This window comes from Moschus berezovskii, chromosome 21, assembly GCF_049115385.1.
Source record: "Moschus berezovskii isolate FMDL1 chromosome 21, NW_MosBer_1.0, whole genome shotgun sequence".
NCBI lineage: Eukaryota > Metazoa > Chordata > Mammalia > Artiodactyla > Moschidae > Moschus > Moschus berezovskii.
In genome coordinates, this window is record NC_142480.1 from 64,409,497 (window position 1) to 64,426,412 (window position 16,916).

The 16,916-nt window shown below is 39.4% G+C and overlaps 1 protein-coding gene across 3 annotated transcripts in view; it reads left to right on the plus strand.

Annotated features, from left to right (window-relative positions):
- ASB7 (ankyrin repeat and SOCS box containing 7) overlaps nucleotides 1-16,916 on the plus strand; it is a 58,249-nt gene that overhangs the window by 26,921 nt on the left and 14,412 nt on the right. For all 3 annotated transcript variants that reach the window (XM_055417688.2, XM_055417687.2, XM_055417686.2), the window contains one exon: nucleotides 9,203-9,808. In XM_055417688.2, coding sequence (XP_055273663.1) covers nucleotides 9,203-9,808 — 606 coding nt within the window. The remainder of the gene's footprint in view (nucleotides 1-9,202; nucleotides 9,809-16,916) is intronic.

The following is a 16,916-nucleotide window of genomic DNA, read 5'->3' on the forward strand; positions in this document are numbered from 1 at the left end:
CCTGTAGACACTGAAATGATAATGAGGAATATAATGAGCACCCTTCTGCCATTTAGAAGAAATGGACAGTTTGCTTGTAATACACAAATGGCCAGAACTGACCCAAGGGAAAAACAGAATAATTAGTTTACATCAAAGAAACTTAGTTCATAACTAAAACTACACTAAAAACCTTAGACCTGCTGCCTTTTCTGTTGAATTATTTCAAATAATAAAGGCATAAACGTTAACAAACTCTGAGGAAATGATCCCAAACTTATTGTATAAGGTGTGTAGTACCCTGAAACCAAGTAAAGATATTTCAAGGAATGAAAACAACAGACCGGTATCCCTTATGACAACAGATAGAAATACCCTTAACAAAGTACTATCAAGTCTCATTCACCATTATATAAAAAAGAATATATCACAGCTAAAAAGTGTTTATCCCAGGAATGCAAACTTTCCTTAATATCTGAAAATATATTGAGTAATTTACCCTGTTAATAGAATAAAAGTAAATACCAAATGATCATTCCAATAGATGCAGAAAACGGAATTGATAATATGTTACTCAGTTGCTAACTTGTGTCTGATTCTTTATGACTCCATGGACTGTAGCCTGCCAGGTTGTTCTGTCCATGGAATTTTCCAGGCAAGAATAGTGGTGTGGGTAGCCATTCCCTTCTCCAGGGGATCTTCCTGACCCAGGGATTGAACTTGGATCTCCTGCATTGCAGGCAGATTCTTGATCATCTGAGCCATCAGGGAAGTGCTTCCCCAATTTTGAACCAGTCACTTGTTCCATGTCTGGTTCTAACTGTTACACCCTTGAACCGCAGGGGTGCTCATTATATTCCTTTTTATCCTTTTAGTGTCTATAGGATCTGTAGTGAAAACCTGATACTTGTTATTGGTTATGTGCTTTTTTTGTTTTCTTGACCCTGTGGGTTCTTGGGAGACAGGTAAAGTGGTCTGGTATTCCTGTCTCTTGAAGAATTTTCCAGTTTATTGTTAGCCACACAGTCAAAGGCTTTAGCATAGTCAGTGAAGCAGAAGAAGTTTTTCTGGAGTTCCCTTGCTTTCTCAATGATTCAGAAAATGTTGACAATTTGATCTCTGGTTCCTCTGCCTTTTCTAAACCCACCTTGTACATCTAGAAGTTCTTGGTTCACATATTGTTGAAGCCTAGCTTGAAGGATTTTGAGCATAACCTTGCTAGCCTTTGAAATGAGCACAATTATATGGTAGTTGGAACATTCTTTGGCATTGCCCTTCTTTGGGATTGGGATGAAAACTGATCTTTTCCATAGTGGTCCTGTGGCCACTGCTGAGTTTTCCAAATTTGCTGGCATATTGGGTGCAGCACTTTAACAGCATCATCTTGGAGGATTTGAAATAGCTCTGCAGGAATTCCATCACCTCCACTAGCTTTGTTCATAGTTATGCTTTCTAAGGCCCACTTGACTTCACACTTCAGGATGTCTGGCTGTAGGTGAGTGACCACACCATCATGGTTATCCAGGTAGTTAAGACCTTATATAGTTCTTCTCTGCAGTCTTGCTACCTCTTCTTAAACTCTTCTACTTGTGTTAGGCCCTTACTGTTTCTGTCCTTTATCGTGCCCATCCTTGCATGAAACATTTGCTTGATCTCTCTAGTTTTCTTGTAGAGATCTCTAGTCTTTCCCATTCTGTTGTTTTCCTCAGTTTCTTTGCATTGTTCATTTAACAAGGCTTTCTAATCTCTCCTTGCTGTTCTTTGAAACTCTGCGTTCAGTTGGGTATATTTTTCTCTTCTTTCCTCAGCTATTTGTAAAGCCTCCTCAGACAACCACTTCTTTTTCTTTGGTTTTGGTCACTGCCTCCTGAACAGTGTTAAGAACCTCCATCCATAATTCTTCAGGCATTCTGTCTACCATATCTAATCCTTGAATCTATTCATCACCTCCACAGTGTAATCATAAGGGATTCTATTTAGGTCATATCTGCATGGCCTAGTGGTTTTCTCTATTTTCTTCAATTTAAACCTAAATTTTGCAACAAGGAGCTCATTGTATGAACCACAGTCAGCTCCTGTTGTTTTTACTGACTGTATAGAGCTTCTCAGTATTTGGCTGCAAAGAACATAAATCTGATTTTGGTATTGACTGTCTGGTGATGTCCATGTGTAGAGTTGTCTCTCGTGTTGTTGAAAAAAGTGTTTGTTATGACCAGTGTGTTCTCTTGGCAAAATTCTGTTAATCTTTGCCTTGCTTCATTTTGTACTCTAAGGCCCAATTTGCCTGTTGTTCCAGGTACCTTTTGACTTCCTGCTTTTGCATTCCAGTCTCCTGTGATGAAAAGGGCATCTTTTTTTCATGTTAGTTCTAGAAGGTGTTGTAGGTCTTCATAGAACCAGTCTTCAGCTTCTTTGGCATCAGTGGTTGGAGCATAGACTTGGACTACTGTGAAGTTAGATGGTTTGCCTTGAAAATGAACCAAGATCATTCTGTCATTTTTGAGATTACACCCAAGTACTGCATTTCAGATTCATTTGTTGACTGTGAGGGCTATTCTGTTTCTTCTAAGGGATTTTTGCTTACAGTAGTAGATGTAATGGTCATCTGAATTAAATTCTTCCATTCCCATCCCTTTTATTTTACTTATTCCTGAGATGTCAGTGTTCTGTTTGGCCATCTCTTGCTTGACCACATCCAATTTACCTTAACAGTGGACCTAACATTCCAGGTTACTATGCAATACTGTTCTTTATTGTATCAGACTTTACTTTCACCACCAGATACATCCACAACTGTGTGTCATTTCCACTTTGGCCCAGGTGCTTCATTCTTTCTGGAACTGTTAGTAATTGCCCTCCACTCTTCCCCACTAGGATACTGGACACCTTACAGCCTGGGGAGTTCATCTTCTAGTGTCATATCGTTTTGCCTTTTCATACTGTATATGGGGTTCTCCAGGCAAGAATATTGGAGTCGGTTGCCACTTCTCTGGTGGACCACGTTTTGTATGAGCATGTCGTAGCCCTGCGTGACATGGCTCATAGCTTCATTGAGTTATGCAAGCCTCTTCACCACAGCAAGGCTATGATCCATGAAGGGGTTGACAATATAGTATACCCATTTATCATAACACTCTTAGCAAGCCAAAAGCAGAAGATAACTTCCAAACCCTAAAGAAAGACACTTGTGGAAAACTACAAGTTTTTCAAAGACTACAGAATTATATCATAGTAAATGAGCTGCTGAATGCTCTCCCTCTAACTTCAGGAACAGTGCGAGTATATATGCTTTTGCTCCATTTATTCAGCATTTTGTTATTCAAATAAAAGTCCTGGAATTGGAGAGGAAGAAGTAAAGCTGTCTTTATTTGCAGAGAACATAATTGTGTATTTAGCAAATTGTAAGAAATCTACAAAGATGTCTGGAACTAAAAAGTGAATTTAGCTAGATTACAGAGTATACAGGTCAATACACAAAAATCAGTTTTATTTCTCTATACCAGCAAATAACATTTAGAGAATGAAATGTAAGACAATCATTATAATAGCAACAAAGTTTAGTAGTAAGTGTAATGAAAGATGTGCAATACTTAATACACTGAAAAGTATAAAACATTGCTGAGGGAAATTAAAGAAGACCTGAATAATTAGAAAGGTGTTCTGTATTTACGGTTTAGAAGAATAAATAGTATTTAGATAATTTGGAACGAGTTTACATTTTTGGAGTATTTAGAATATTCCAATCAATATTTTTACAGGCTTGTTTGAAGAAATTGGTAGGTTGGTTCTAAAATTTATTGGCCAAAACAGTTTTAAAGAAAATTTGAGGATGTTACCTGCTATCAAAACTTACTATAAAGCTCCAGTAATCAAGATAATCAGGTATTGGTGTACGGATACACTTTTAGATTGGTGAAACAGAATAGAGTTCAGAAATACAAATAGTGAAACAAATTTGTATGGTAAACTGTTTTGTGGCAAAAGCACCAGGATAAATAATTAAGGAAAAGGTAGTCTTTTAAACAAATTTGTTTGTTGTTCAGTTGCTAAGTTGTGTCTGACTCTTTGCAGCCCCATAAACTATAGTGCCCCAGGTTTCCCTTTTCTTCACTATCTCCTGGAGTTTGCACAGACTCAGGTGCATTGAGTCAGTGATGCCATCCAACCATCTCACCCTCTGATGGCCCCTTCTTCTCCTGTCCACAATCTTTCCCAGCATCAGGGTAATGGAGCTTCAGCATCAGTCCTCCCAGTGAATATTCAGGGTTGATTTCCTTTAGGATTGACTAGTTTGATCTCCTTGCAGTCCAGGGGACTCTCAAGAGTCTTCAACACCACAGTTCAAAAGCATCAATTCTTCAGCATTCAACCTTCCTTATGGTCCAACTCTCACATCTGTACATGACTACTGGAAAAACCATAGCTTTGACTATGTAAACCTTTGTCAGCAAAGTGATGGCTCTGATTTTTAATATGCTGTCTAGTTTTATCATAGAAATGAGCAAGCATTTCCTGGCTGCAGTCACCGAACGCAGTGAGTTTTTAGCCCAAGAAAATAAAATCTGTCACTGTTTCCACTTTTTCCCCTTCTGTTTGCCATAAAGTGATGGGACCAGATGTCATGATCTTTGTTTTTTCAGTGTTTAGTTTTAAGCCAGCTTTTTCACTCTCCTCTTTCACCCTCATCAAGAGGCTCTTTAGTTCACTACTTCCTCTTCACTTTCTGCCATTAGAGTGGTATCATCTGCATATCTGAGGCTGTTGATACTTCTCCCAGCATCTTGATTCCAGCTTGTGATTCATCCAGCCTGGCATTTTGCATGATATAGTCAATATAGAAGCTAAATAACCAGGGATACAGTGTACAGCCTTGACGTATTCCTTTCCCAATTTTGAACCAGTCTGTTGTTCCATGACTGGTTCTAACTGTTGCTTCTTGACCTGCGTACAGGTTCTTAGTAGATAGGTAAGATGGTCTGGTATTCCCATCTCTTTAAGCATTTTCCTCGGTTTGTTGTGATCCACACAGTGAAAGACTTTAGTGTAGTCAATAAGCAGAAGTAGGTAAATGTTTTTCTGGAATTCACTTGCTTTTTCTGATACAGCAGATGTTGGCAATTTGATATCTTGTTCCTCTGCTTTTTCTAAATTCAGCTTATACATCTGAAAGTTCTTGCTTCATGTAAACAAATGGTGCTTGAACAAATAGACACTTATATGGAAAATAATGAACCTTGATCTGATGTTGCACTCTACACCAAACCAGCTAGCAGTGGATCATTGCTGTAAATATAAATGTTAAAGTTATGAAATTTCTAGAAGAAAACAGAACATCTGTGATTTTGTGTTAGGCAAAGATTTCTTAAACAGGACGCAAAATGCACAAACTGTCAAAGAAAACAAATGACAGTAGACTTCATCAAACATGAAAATTTTTGCTCTTCCAAAGACACATTATATAAAGTGAAAAGGCAAGCAATAGACAAGGAGAAAATACAAGACAAAAGGGCTTGTATCCAGAATATATACACAGTTGAATTTTAAACTCAGTCATGAGTAAAAGTACATAATAAAAATGGGTAAATGATTTCAAGAGACACTCTGCAAAAAGAAAATATATAAATAAGCCAAGTGAGTCATTGGGGAAATGTATGTTAAAATCCCAGTAAGTTACCACCTTATACTCAACAGAACTGGTAAAGTTAACATTGCTAATAATGCCAAGTATTAGGAAAAATGTAGACCATTCAGAATTCTCATACATTGCTAGTGGGACTGTAATATTGTGTAGTCGTTTAGAAAAAGTTTGGTACCTTTTTTAGGTTAAATTTACATTTAGGGATTCTTAAGGGGTTCAGTGGTAAAAAAAGATCCTTCTGCCAGTGCAAGAGATGTGGGAGACGCAAGTTCGATGCCTGAGTCGGGAAGGTCCCCTGGAGGGGGAAGTGGCAACCCACTCCAGTATTCTTGCCTGGAGAATTCCAGGGACAGAGGAGCCTGGTGAGTCTGTTGGGTCTCAAAGAGTTGGACACAAGTGAGCGACTGAGAAGTGAAAGTGAAAGTACTAGTTACTCAGTGGTGTCTGACTATGTGACCCCATGGAATATCACCCGCCAGGCTCCTCTGTCCGTGGAATCCTGCAAATGTACATTTAACATGTGACCCTGCAGTTCTCTCCTAGGTAGTTTTCCAAGTGAAATGAAAACATATATCCATAAACAGACTTGTATGTTAATGTTTGCAGTAGTGTTATTCATTATAGCCTAGGAATAACCTATTTGTCCATTTGCTAATGATTGTATAAATAAACTGTATATCCATAGTATGAAATACTGTTCAGCAGTACAAAGGGATGAACTTTTGATGAGCAACAACAACATGGGGATAACTTTCAAAAACATCACAATGAATAAAGTAAGTCAAATGAAAAAGCCTAATACTCTCTGAAATTCTAAAAAGGCAAGGCATTAGTAGTTGCCTGGGGCCTCGAGTCTGGGCAGGGGAACTGACTATAAAGGGGCAGGAAGGAGCTTTTTTAAGAGGATGGGAATATTGTGGTTGTGGTGGTAGTTACATGACTATATGAATCATTAGTTTGTCAACCTGTATACTGAAAATGTCTCAGTTTTATTGTGCTGCGGTAAAGCTATTGGAAGGAAATCATATTGGTCAGGAATGTTTCTCTGCTTTTATTTATATGTATTGCTAAACTTTTCAATAAGTTTAAAGGGTTTTTTGAGACTTCTGGAATTTGTATTAAACACGTGCACCTGAGGGGAGAAGGCTTGCTGACGTGAACAAAGTTACAAGGTTGATGAGGCTGCTGTGTTGGTGTTCAGGGAAGGCTTTTCTGATGAACATTTGAACAGACACAGATGAAGTGAATTCAGTTAAGTTAGAGAAAATCTTGCCTGTTTCTTACAGAATTTTATCTAGATGTTTTGTAGTTTCTACTACTACATTTAAGATTTTTTCTTATTGCATTGGCTAATAGTAATTTTTGTTTTCATCTTTGTCTTATATTTTCCATGTTAATTTCTTGAGAAAAGTAACTGTACAGATTTTATGTGTTGTTAACTTACAGTCTTCATTCTATGCTTTGTTTCCAGTATGTGCTCAAATAATGCATTTTTATGGTTTTTGCTTAGAATAAACAGATCATTGCTGTATTTATTAATATTTTTCTTAGCTCAGTATAGCATTCATTAAGTTATAAGTAAAACCAAAAAAAACCCCCAAAAAACCTAAAGTGAAAAACCAAAGATGCAAGTGCATGTTCATGTAACATAATTTTAATTTTACTGTAAAATTACACGAGACTGTTTGCTGGCACCTTTAAAGGCACTCATGGTAGGTGAAAGGTGGGAGAAGTGAAAGTATTCTTGAATTTCACTAACAGATAAGAGACAATTTTGGAAACACTTGATTGGTTGGATATAGATTAGAAATGACTGTCTTCGCAAGATTTACGGTTTTGTTTGAATAGTAGAGGTTCTTTTCGATTTCATGCCTGTCTTCACTCTAGATAAGTAAGGTATCTGAAAAAAAACTTGAGGGCATCATCTGTCAGAATGGAAACATGTCAGTGTATGGCAAAACCAATACAATAATGTAAAGTAATTATCCTCCAATTAAAATAAATTAAAAAAAATAACATATGCAAAGAAAAAGGAAACATTAGTAGCCTGTGTTCACATCTTGCCAGTAGATGGCAGCAATGTGCTTTGTTTAAATGTTCTTGCTCTTTTTTTTTTTTAAGTCGCAACTTGAATAGATACTATATATTTTTCTTTTAGTGAAGAGCAGGGCAGATGTGATACCCTTTTTTCTTTAAACACATAAAAGTCTTATTACTGTTGTATAATATCAGTTTATATGAAATAATTTTAGAAATTCAACTGATATAACTTACCTGAAAAGTATTAACATTGTATAACTTTTATTGTAACTACTTCTTAATTGAAATTTGTATTTTTCACAGTATTATTACTATTTTACATATACTTCTCTGCCTTATAGGTTTTTCTAAGAGCCCAAACTGTCATAAAATGTTAAAGAACTAAAAAATATTTTTACTAAACAATACATGAGTGTTTAATCACATAACTGTGGAGGCTTTTTATTTGTTTGTTTGAAAAACACTCATGAATTTTTCTCATTCATGAACAAATGAAGAATTAAGGGTGACTTTTATAAGAAAAAGCATTTGACTCTTAGGTAGTTAGGTCCAACCAATTATCCTCACGTCGAATTGCCGGCCTCCGGGAAGTGATCTGCCTGCAGTGAATAAAGGTTCTTTCCCGTCTTCTGCCCCCTGCCCAGGAAGGCCCAGTGGGATGAGAGTGGTGTAAAACTGACTCTCAGCTTCAGGAAGGACTGGGGACAGGGGACAAAAGTCTCTGACTTGAGGAGTCACATAGCTGATAAGTCATTTTAGTTTCTGTCTTCTTTTTTACTTCTTTCTTCCAGAAATCTGTTGATTTAGAAGAGAGGTTTGGAACTGTTTTAGAAAATAATATTTACACAGTGCTGAAGTTTCTCCCAATTTTTCACACAATGTGTGCTGCCTAATTCTTAAAAACTTCAGAGTTCTTGTAAAACAAAGAATTCAGAATAGACTTTTATCTTATAGAAACATGATTTATCAAGATCACTTAACATATACCTTACATACTTTGGAATTTTTATAGACCACAAAAAAATGTTTTTTCTGTTTTTTTTTTTTACCTAATATACCCTAAAATAACACAGCCTGCCAGACCACAGTACATCCGTAATTTAGAGCAGCAGATGTTGCTACACATGCTTCTTTTTAAGACCAAGAAGCAGCACAAGAGAAAATAAAACAAAAAGTTCAAAACAGAAGAGAAACACAAAACAGTGCAGAGATGAGGGAGTTGGGAAGCCCAGGGCAGCTGGTTAGATTAGCCAGGAGAAGGGGGTGTGGTGATCTGAACTCTGCGTTTGCTGTGTTTCTCTTTTAAATGCTTTGTGTAAGTCATATGCTCATCCTGTTAATCCAGGTTTGATGGCTTTCTACTAAAATTTATTTTCCATTAAAACTACTTCAATTAAGCTGAAGCAAGAAGGACTTGATGCTCATTATATGTTTAATCATTCTGCATTTCATGTGAGAATTGGCTAAGATGTGCTGTGCCATGGCAGAGTTTGTTGCTTTCTCTCCCAGAGTCTGCTAATGTTTTCATTTTGGTTTTAACTCTAGCTGATCCCACAGTTAAGGACTTAATCGGAGGCTTCACTGCTCTTCATTATGCAGCCATGCATGGCCGGGCCCGGATTGCACGCCTGATGTTAGAATCTGAATACAGGAGCGACATTATTAATGCAAAAAGCAATGATGGCTGGACTCCCCTTCATGTGGCCGCTCACTATGGTAGGGACTCATTTGTCCGACTCCTACTGGAGTTCAAGGCTGAGGTTGACCCGCTCAGTGATAAAGGTACAACGCCGCTTCAGCTCGCCATTATCCGAGAGCGGTCAAGCTGTGTGAAAATCCTCCTGGACCACAACGCCAACATCGACATTCAGAACGGTTTCCTGTTGAGATACGCTGTGATTAAAAGCAATCACTCTTATTGCCGAATGTTCCTCCAAAGAGGAGCAGACACAAACTTGGGTCGCTTAGAAGATGGACAGACTCCTTTACATCTGTCTGCCCTTAGGGACGATGTGCTTTGTGCACGGATGTTATATAATTATGGAGCGGACACGAACACGAGGAACTATGAAGGACAGACCCCACTGGCTGTTTCAATAAGCATTTCTGGAAGTAGTCGACCATGTTTGGATTTCTTACAAGAAGTCACAAGTATGTAATTTAATTATTGCTATTATTACATTTAAAAAAAACTTTTTTTGCATCTTCTGAGGAGCTTAAGGTGGTTTTACAACTTAAAATGACTAGATGTTAATGATTCTTGTTAGCCCTGCTCATTCCACTTGTCTGAAATGAAAAAGAAAGCTCTATATCACAGAATTTTATAAAACTAAAGAATTATGTTACTAAAAGTAAATAGGCATAGATAGGATAAGAGAAAAATTGGCGGAAAGGATGCAGAGAGGAGAATTTTTTAAATTAACAGAGATCAATACTAGAACAGGGCATTTCCTACTAGTCATAAACATAGTCTTTCCAGGCTTTCATGAAATTGAGAATGAGGAATTAGGAGGAGGATTTTGGGTCTTAGCACCCTTAGCTATGGAAGTGTCTTAGAATTTGTGCTTCCTTTTCCTAAGCTGTTCTCGTGTTTTATCATTGCGTTTCTAAGGATGCTAGAAATTAGAAATGGTTGTAAGGAAATGTTTATTCCCAGTAGGAAACTTGGTGCCACTGTCCCCCGCCCACACCGGATGGTGTGACCATCCTGTTTTCGTGTGGGCACTTGATTTTTAGGCCACGCAGTGTCTGGCCCGCTGCGTCAGTGGTGCCTGTGTGCTGTTTCTCTGATGGAGGAGTTAGTTTGTGTGGAATCGCCACCCTCTCCTCTCCCACTTCCTTATGGGCACTCTCAGAGCTTCATATTCAACAGGAAGCTATCGTCTATTAACACGGCGTTTTGTCTACTGTACTTTTTAATGAATTCCCCTTTGCTCAACTAATTTTTATGTTTCATTCATTGTTATAGAAGAAAGACGTTCTGGGTCCCAAGTAGTAGAGGATTAGGAGCTTACTTGACCTGCTTGTAAATAATCCACTGTCCTCCTTGGAATTGAATTTGGGAGTAGAAAATTTATGAAGAAATGAAGTATAATTTGGATTTTGTTTATTCATAAGAAAGACAGGATGAAATTATTACCACTGAGTATATTCATACTCAAGCATAAAAAAAAAATCACACTCAGGGTCTAACGCGTGCTGTCCGATAGAACGTTCAGTGATGACGGAAATGATCTCTGTGCCATCCACTGTGGTAGCCACTGGCCCCATGTGGCTGTTGAGCACTGATTTTGTGGCAAGTGCCACACAGGAAATGGATTTTATTGTATTTATAAATTATTTAAATATCCGCAAGTGTCAGGTGGCTATCGATTTTTTCTGCACAGATGTGCCTGCCTTAGGAGAGGTATTTTGGGCTGTCTGGTAGGTGAGCCCTTGCAGAAAACTTTTGAGACACAGTGCTGTACTCAGAGACAGGAGGTGTTGTATGTGCTGAATTCTCCCCACTGGCTTCAGATCCAGGCCATATTTTAGGAAAAGACTGCAGCAGAAGTTCAAATGCTAATTCTTTCAGCAGATATTCTAGTAGTCTTCATTTACAGACTGATAGGGGTGTTGGTGTTGTAAAAGATAAAATTAGTCTTGGACTTGAGGTTAGCATTCTGTCTTGGTATATAGCCTGTACAGTATATCTTATACATAAATTCTGAGTGTCTTCTTGTTGTTGCTTTAACTTTGATACTAGATTACCTGGCTGCCTTCAGGAAGGCATGTTACACATAAATGCCGCAGCCTGTTAAATCCTTTGATCAGTGGTTAATGGTGTAGACTAGGGTTCAGCTGACTAGACTTAGCTCCAGCCCTAACTCTACTTCATACTACCTGTGATCTTGGGTGGGTTTGCTAACTGCTCTGTGCCTCAGTGTCCTTATCTTAAAATTAGGGTAATCATATCTGTCTTATAGGCTTGTTGTAAGGATTGAATGAGTTAATATGTATAAAGCACTTAAAACAATACTTGGCACATTATAAGTGCTATGTGTTTTTTTTTCTTTTTTTAAAAAAGAAAATAAAGTATTTAATGAAGGTGGATGAACAGCAGGGGCTGACTTGCTACCTACAGATATAATCCCTTAGATTCTTATTCTACCCTACCTGTTTTCAGCTCTCTAAACTGTGGTACGGTCTGCATGTGGAGACAGGCGGCCAGAGGGATGGGATTTGCCACCCCTTTGTCCCTGGCCTTTTGGAGCTGCTCAGCTCCACCATGGAGTGCTGCTGGAGAGCAAGTGTTGAGTTAAACAGAGATTCACATGTACCTTTAAAATTAGGGCGGATAGAAAAATTGACATGCCTGCCTCTTTGTGTTTGAGTTCTTCACTGCACCTGAAGCAAAGCCTTGCACCTAGTAGGTCCACAGAAAAGGTGGGTTGGCTGACTGCAGCCATAAGGAAGGATGATGGCTTAGCAAACTTGGGATGCTTTTCAGAAGCGAAGGAACACATGTCCTTGGAAGGCTGCAGTTAGCCTCTGTCTTCAGATGCTGCGACTTAATTCATTACCTCTTGACTTTGCCATCAGTGGTGTCTTCTGCCAAAAGCAAATGAAATGTTTCTGCTTCACCTGTGCATTATTTATGAGGTTTTCTTTTTCCTAGTGTGCTGGAGGGACCGACTGTAACTGATGGCTCCCTGGAGCTCTGTACTGGCTTTCTTGAAAACCAGAGTGAAAGATGGTTGGGTGGTTCAGGGAGCGTCAGGTTAAATCCCTGAGCTCCTTCCCACCTGTGCTGCTGCCGAGCCCCTGCTCCCTCAGCCCCGCGTCCTCAGCCTCTGATCTGAGAACTCAGACTCCTGAGGTGTAAGAACAGCGAAGGCACTGGGTGGTCTTTGTTCAGGGCCGTGCTAGTTTTCGTTGTTCCATTTTGACTAGAGAGCACATTATTTAAATCGGAAGAGCTCAAAACAGTCAAAATCTTAGAATCTAAAAGCTGTTGTGGCTTTTTAGAAAAATTGCCATAAAACCTCTGATACACACTCCATAAAAACAGGGCAGGTCAAGTGGCTTAGTTACAGAGTAGCATCTGCAGGTGCGTTGTTGATCACAGTAGAGGGAGAAGCCACAAAAAGCTATCACTCTGCAGACAGACTTCCAGAAACGTCTGCCTTCTTGAATGTCCGGAACTCAATGTGGTCTCCCTCCAGAAAGACAGTCGACTGAAGGAGCAGCTTTTTTGTGCCCGGGAATAATGAGTACAACCAAGAAGAGCCAAAGATCATACCTAGAGCATGAGGATCACCTTGCTGAGGGAAAGATGTTTCCTCCTTAGAGAAGCTAGTTTTTGGTCTCTTAGTTCTTTTACTTGGAAAAAAAGAAAAAGCAGAGAGAGTGGAGCAAATAAACTAAAGATACAGTAAGTGAGATCAGTGAAGGTGTGACCGGTGACAGGAAGAAGTGGTGGTGATGACAGGCAGCAGCAGGCGTCCTGGTGGAGACCCCTCACGGAGGCCTGTGAGACACTCATTCTGAGGGTTGTGCCAGTGCATGCCGTTAATTAGAGTAATTTGTATATGTAGTTTGCACAAACACCATTATAGAGCTAAGAGGATCATGGAAATTCTGGCATATAGGAAGGGGCAAAAATTCTCTAGCTAAAGAGCAGAGATTGTAGGAATGTTTGTCCAATTTAAAGGAAAAAATTAACATTTATGCACAAGAAATGGCAAGCACAAAAAAATATTAAAAGAAGTACAAGACCAAAACTTCAAGAAAGATTGTTTCATAAGGAAAGCTTCCCTTGAAATGGTTCAATAATATCGAAAACCTCCCTGAGGAATTGGGTTATAAGCTGGCACTCTGTTCCCCTTGTCAGCTCCCTACCCTACAGTGTAAATTTCCCTAGTCAGAGAGGCATTCAGAATATGGAAGTCTTTTAGGAAAGAGAAAGTCCATGAGAAAGTATTGCCCTTTCCGCTGTTTCCTGCCTTACCCCCACCCTGTTCCCCCCAAATACCCATACTTTGGTGAGAGGACTGTGGTGGGGGATCAGAGAAACGTTTATTCTCCACTTGGGCTAGGACTCTGGTGAGGTCTCTCCCTTGGCGAACAGACCTTTGTTGTGAGGTTTCCTGAGTGTCCGTCAGGTCAGTGTTCGCACCCTCCTCCTGCCAGAGCCGCCAGGGCTCTTGCTTGACTCTCCTTGTGAGAAGCTGAGGGAGTCCCTGAAAGGACAGCTCAGAACATGTGAGCAGTTCCTAAGACTGTGGCTCTCACTCCCAGGCTGGACCACGCACAGCGATTGGCCGCTTGTCTAAAGGATCATTTAAGTGTTCCTACTAGTTTCTGGCTCCAGTAGCTTCTGCCCCAAGTGCACCGATTTCAGCTCTGATTCTAGATCTAGATTCTAGATCTGTCTTTTTCTCCAGATTCTATGGTGGAGGTTTGCCCTATAGGTCCATTTACTTATGGGTCCTAGATATGCCCTTGATTCTGAGTTTGTTCAGCTTTTTCTTCTTGTAAGGACTGGAGTGATTATGATTACTTCAAGTTCTCTTTTATGTTGGAGCTGAAACCGGAAGTCTGTTCGTTGTTTTTATCATTTTTCACTTACATTGTGAAAATCATCCACAGTGTGAAATCATCCTGTCCGCGGTCCCTAGGGCTGAGCAGCGTTTGCCCTGTTGGGTTCAGAGGCCCATGTCTCCCTCCCGGCACCCCGATGGTTTCTCAGCAGGGCCTGTTTCTGGTTGCTATAGCGTCAGCTGCGTCCTGTGGTGGGGAGAGCAGACAGTGGACTCTTGCCCCAGTGTCTGACTTACCTGATATGCTTGGGCAGGCCACCTAGCCTCCCATCTGCCCCATGGGTCTGTGGCCTTCTCTGAAAATCGGGGGAATTAGATTCTGTGGGTTCCCTCCTTTTAAGAGTGGTTATTGGCAAGAATTTTTAAAGGGAATGATATCCTGCTGCTTGTGGTTTTATTTTATTTTGTTTTTGGATTCATACAGAATGGTGTGGACTCTCCAGGGTCTTTAAGACATGAGATCAAAACTAATTTCATAACAGTACTAAGATATTATTGGCCTCTTTGACTGCACTGACTTTGCACTGACGTATAAGAGTGGTGATGGGTGAAACAGCAGGCACCTGAGCATTCATGAAGGCAGTGGCCCCAGAAGCTGCTAGCAGCTGTGTTCTTCACCACAAGGCAGTCTGAGTAGAGTGTTCCAGATCCATTTAGGAATGTCTTTGATTTAATTTTATTAAATCTTATCCATTTGAGTATGTACCTTTTTAAAATATTCTGTGGGATGGAAATTGAAAGTGTTCTTACTCTGTAACAAAGTGTGATTGAATTAAGGGAAAGTACATCTGTGATTCGTTTGATCTGAACCAGCAACTTTTTTTGATGGAATACCGTATTTACCTAAAATACAAGGTGGACAGCCAAGCTGGTTAGGCTTTGGTATTTGGTAGACATTTTCTTGAAAATGAATAAACTTCACTTGTCGCCTTAAGGAAAACAACTGAAAGTATTTATGATGAGCAACAAATTTTGAGCTTTCAAGTGAAAGTTAGAATTTTGAAAAGCTTATATTTGCCACTGGGACATTGACAGTTTACCGGTATGTAAAAACTTTTCAAAATCAGTAGAGCTGTTAACAAAAGTAATTTTTTGCTATCATGCAATGAATTGGATCACCATTGGAAAGATCTGCATAACTCAGGTAATCAGTGTTTTCCAAACAGCTAATGCATGGTGTTACACAATCATGCATGGGTAAAAGATCCCTTTAAAGGGCAGAACAGAACAATGGATTTTAATATGAAAAGGTATAAAAAAGTTCTCTGATTTGGTGTCAGATTCCATATTGCATCTAACCTTTAAAAAACACCTCTTGTTGAGTTTTGGTGTAGTATCAAAGATCCATGATTTATCTATAAAGGCCATTAAGTATTCCTTTTTTCCCACTACCAATATGAGTCTGGATTTTCATTTACTTCAATCAAGACAGCATATTATTTACAACAGATGGTATGCAGAAGCAGATCTCTGATTCCAGCTGTCTCCTCTGAAGCCAGACCTAAGAGATATTTGCAAAGATGTAAAGACCTACAAGACCTTTTAGAACTAACACCCAAAAAAGATGTCCTTTTCATTATAGGGGACTGGAATGCAAAAGTAGGAAGTCAAGAAACACCTGGAGTAACTGGCAAATTTGGCCTTGGAGCACGGAATGAAGCAGGGCAAAGGCTAATAGAGTTTTGTCAAGAGAATGCACTGGTCATAGCAAACACCCTCTTCCAACAACACAAGAGAAGACTCTACACATGGACATCACCAGATGGTCAACACCGAAATCAGATTGATTATATTCTTTGCAACCAAAGATGGAGAAGCTGTATACAGTTAGCGAAAACAAGACCAGGAGCTGACTGTGGCTCAGATCATGAACTCCTTATTGCGAAGTTCAGACTTAAATTGAAGAAAGTAGGGAAAACCACTAGACCATTCAGATATGACCTCAATCAAATCCCTTATGATTATGCAGTGGAAGTGAGAAATAGATTTAAGGGACTAGATTTGATTGATAGAGTGCCTGATGAACTCTGGATGGAGGTTCGTGACATTGTACAGGAGACAGGGACCAAGACCATCCCCATGGAAAAGAAATGCAAAAGAGCGAAATGGCTGTCTGAGGAGGCCTTACAAATAGCTGTAAAAAGAAGAGAGGCGAAAAGCAAAGGAGAAAAGGAAAGATATAAGCATCTGAATGCAGAGTTCCAAAGAATAGCAAGGAGAGATAAGAAAGCCTTCCTCAGTGATCAATGCAAAGAAATAGAGGAAAACAACAGAATAGGAAAAACAAGAGACCTCTTCAAGAAAATTAGAGATTCCAAGGGAACTTTTCATGCAAAGATGGGCTCGATAAAGGACAGAAATGGTATGGACCTAACAGAAGCAGAAGATATTAAGAAGAGGTGGCAGGAATACACAGAAGAACTGTACAAAAAAGATCTTCACGACCAAGATAGTCACGATAATGTGATCACTGACCTAGAGCCAGACATCTTGGAATGTGAAGTCAAGTGGGCCTTAGAAAGCATCACTACGAACAAAGCTAGTGGTGGTGATGGAATTCCAGTTGAGCTATTTCAAGTCTTGAAAGATGATGCTGTGAAAGTGCTGCACTCAATATGCCAGCAGATTTGGAAAACTCAGCAGTGGCCACAGGACTGGAAGAGGTCAGTCTTCATTCC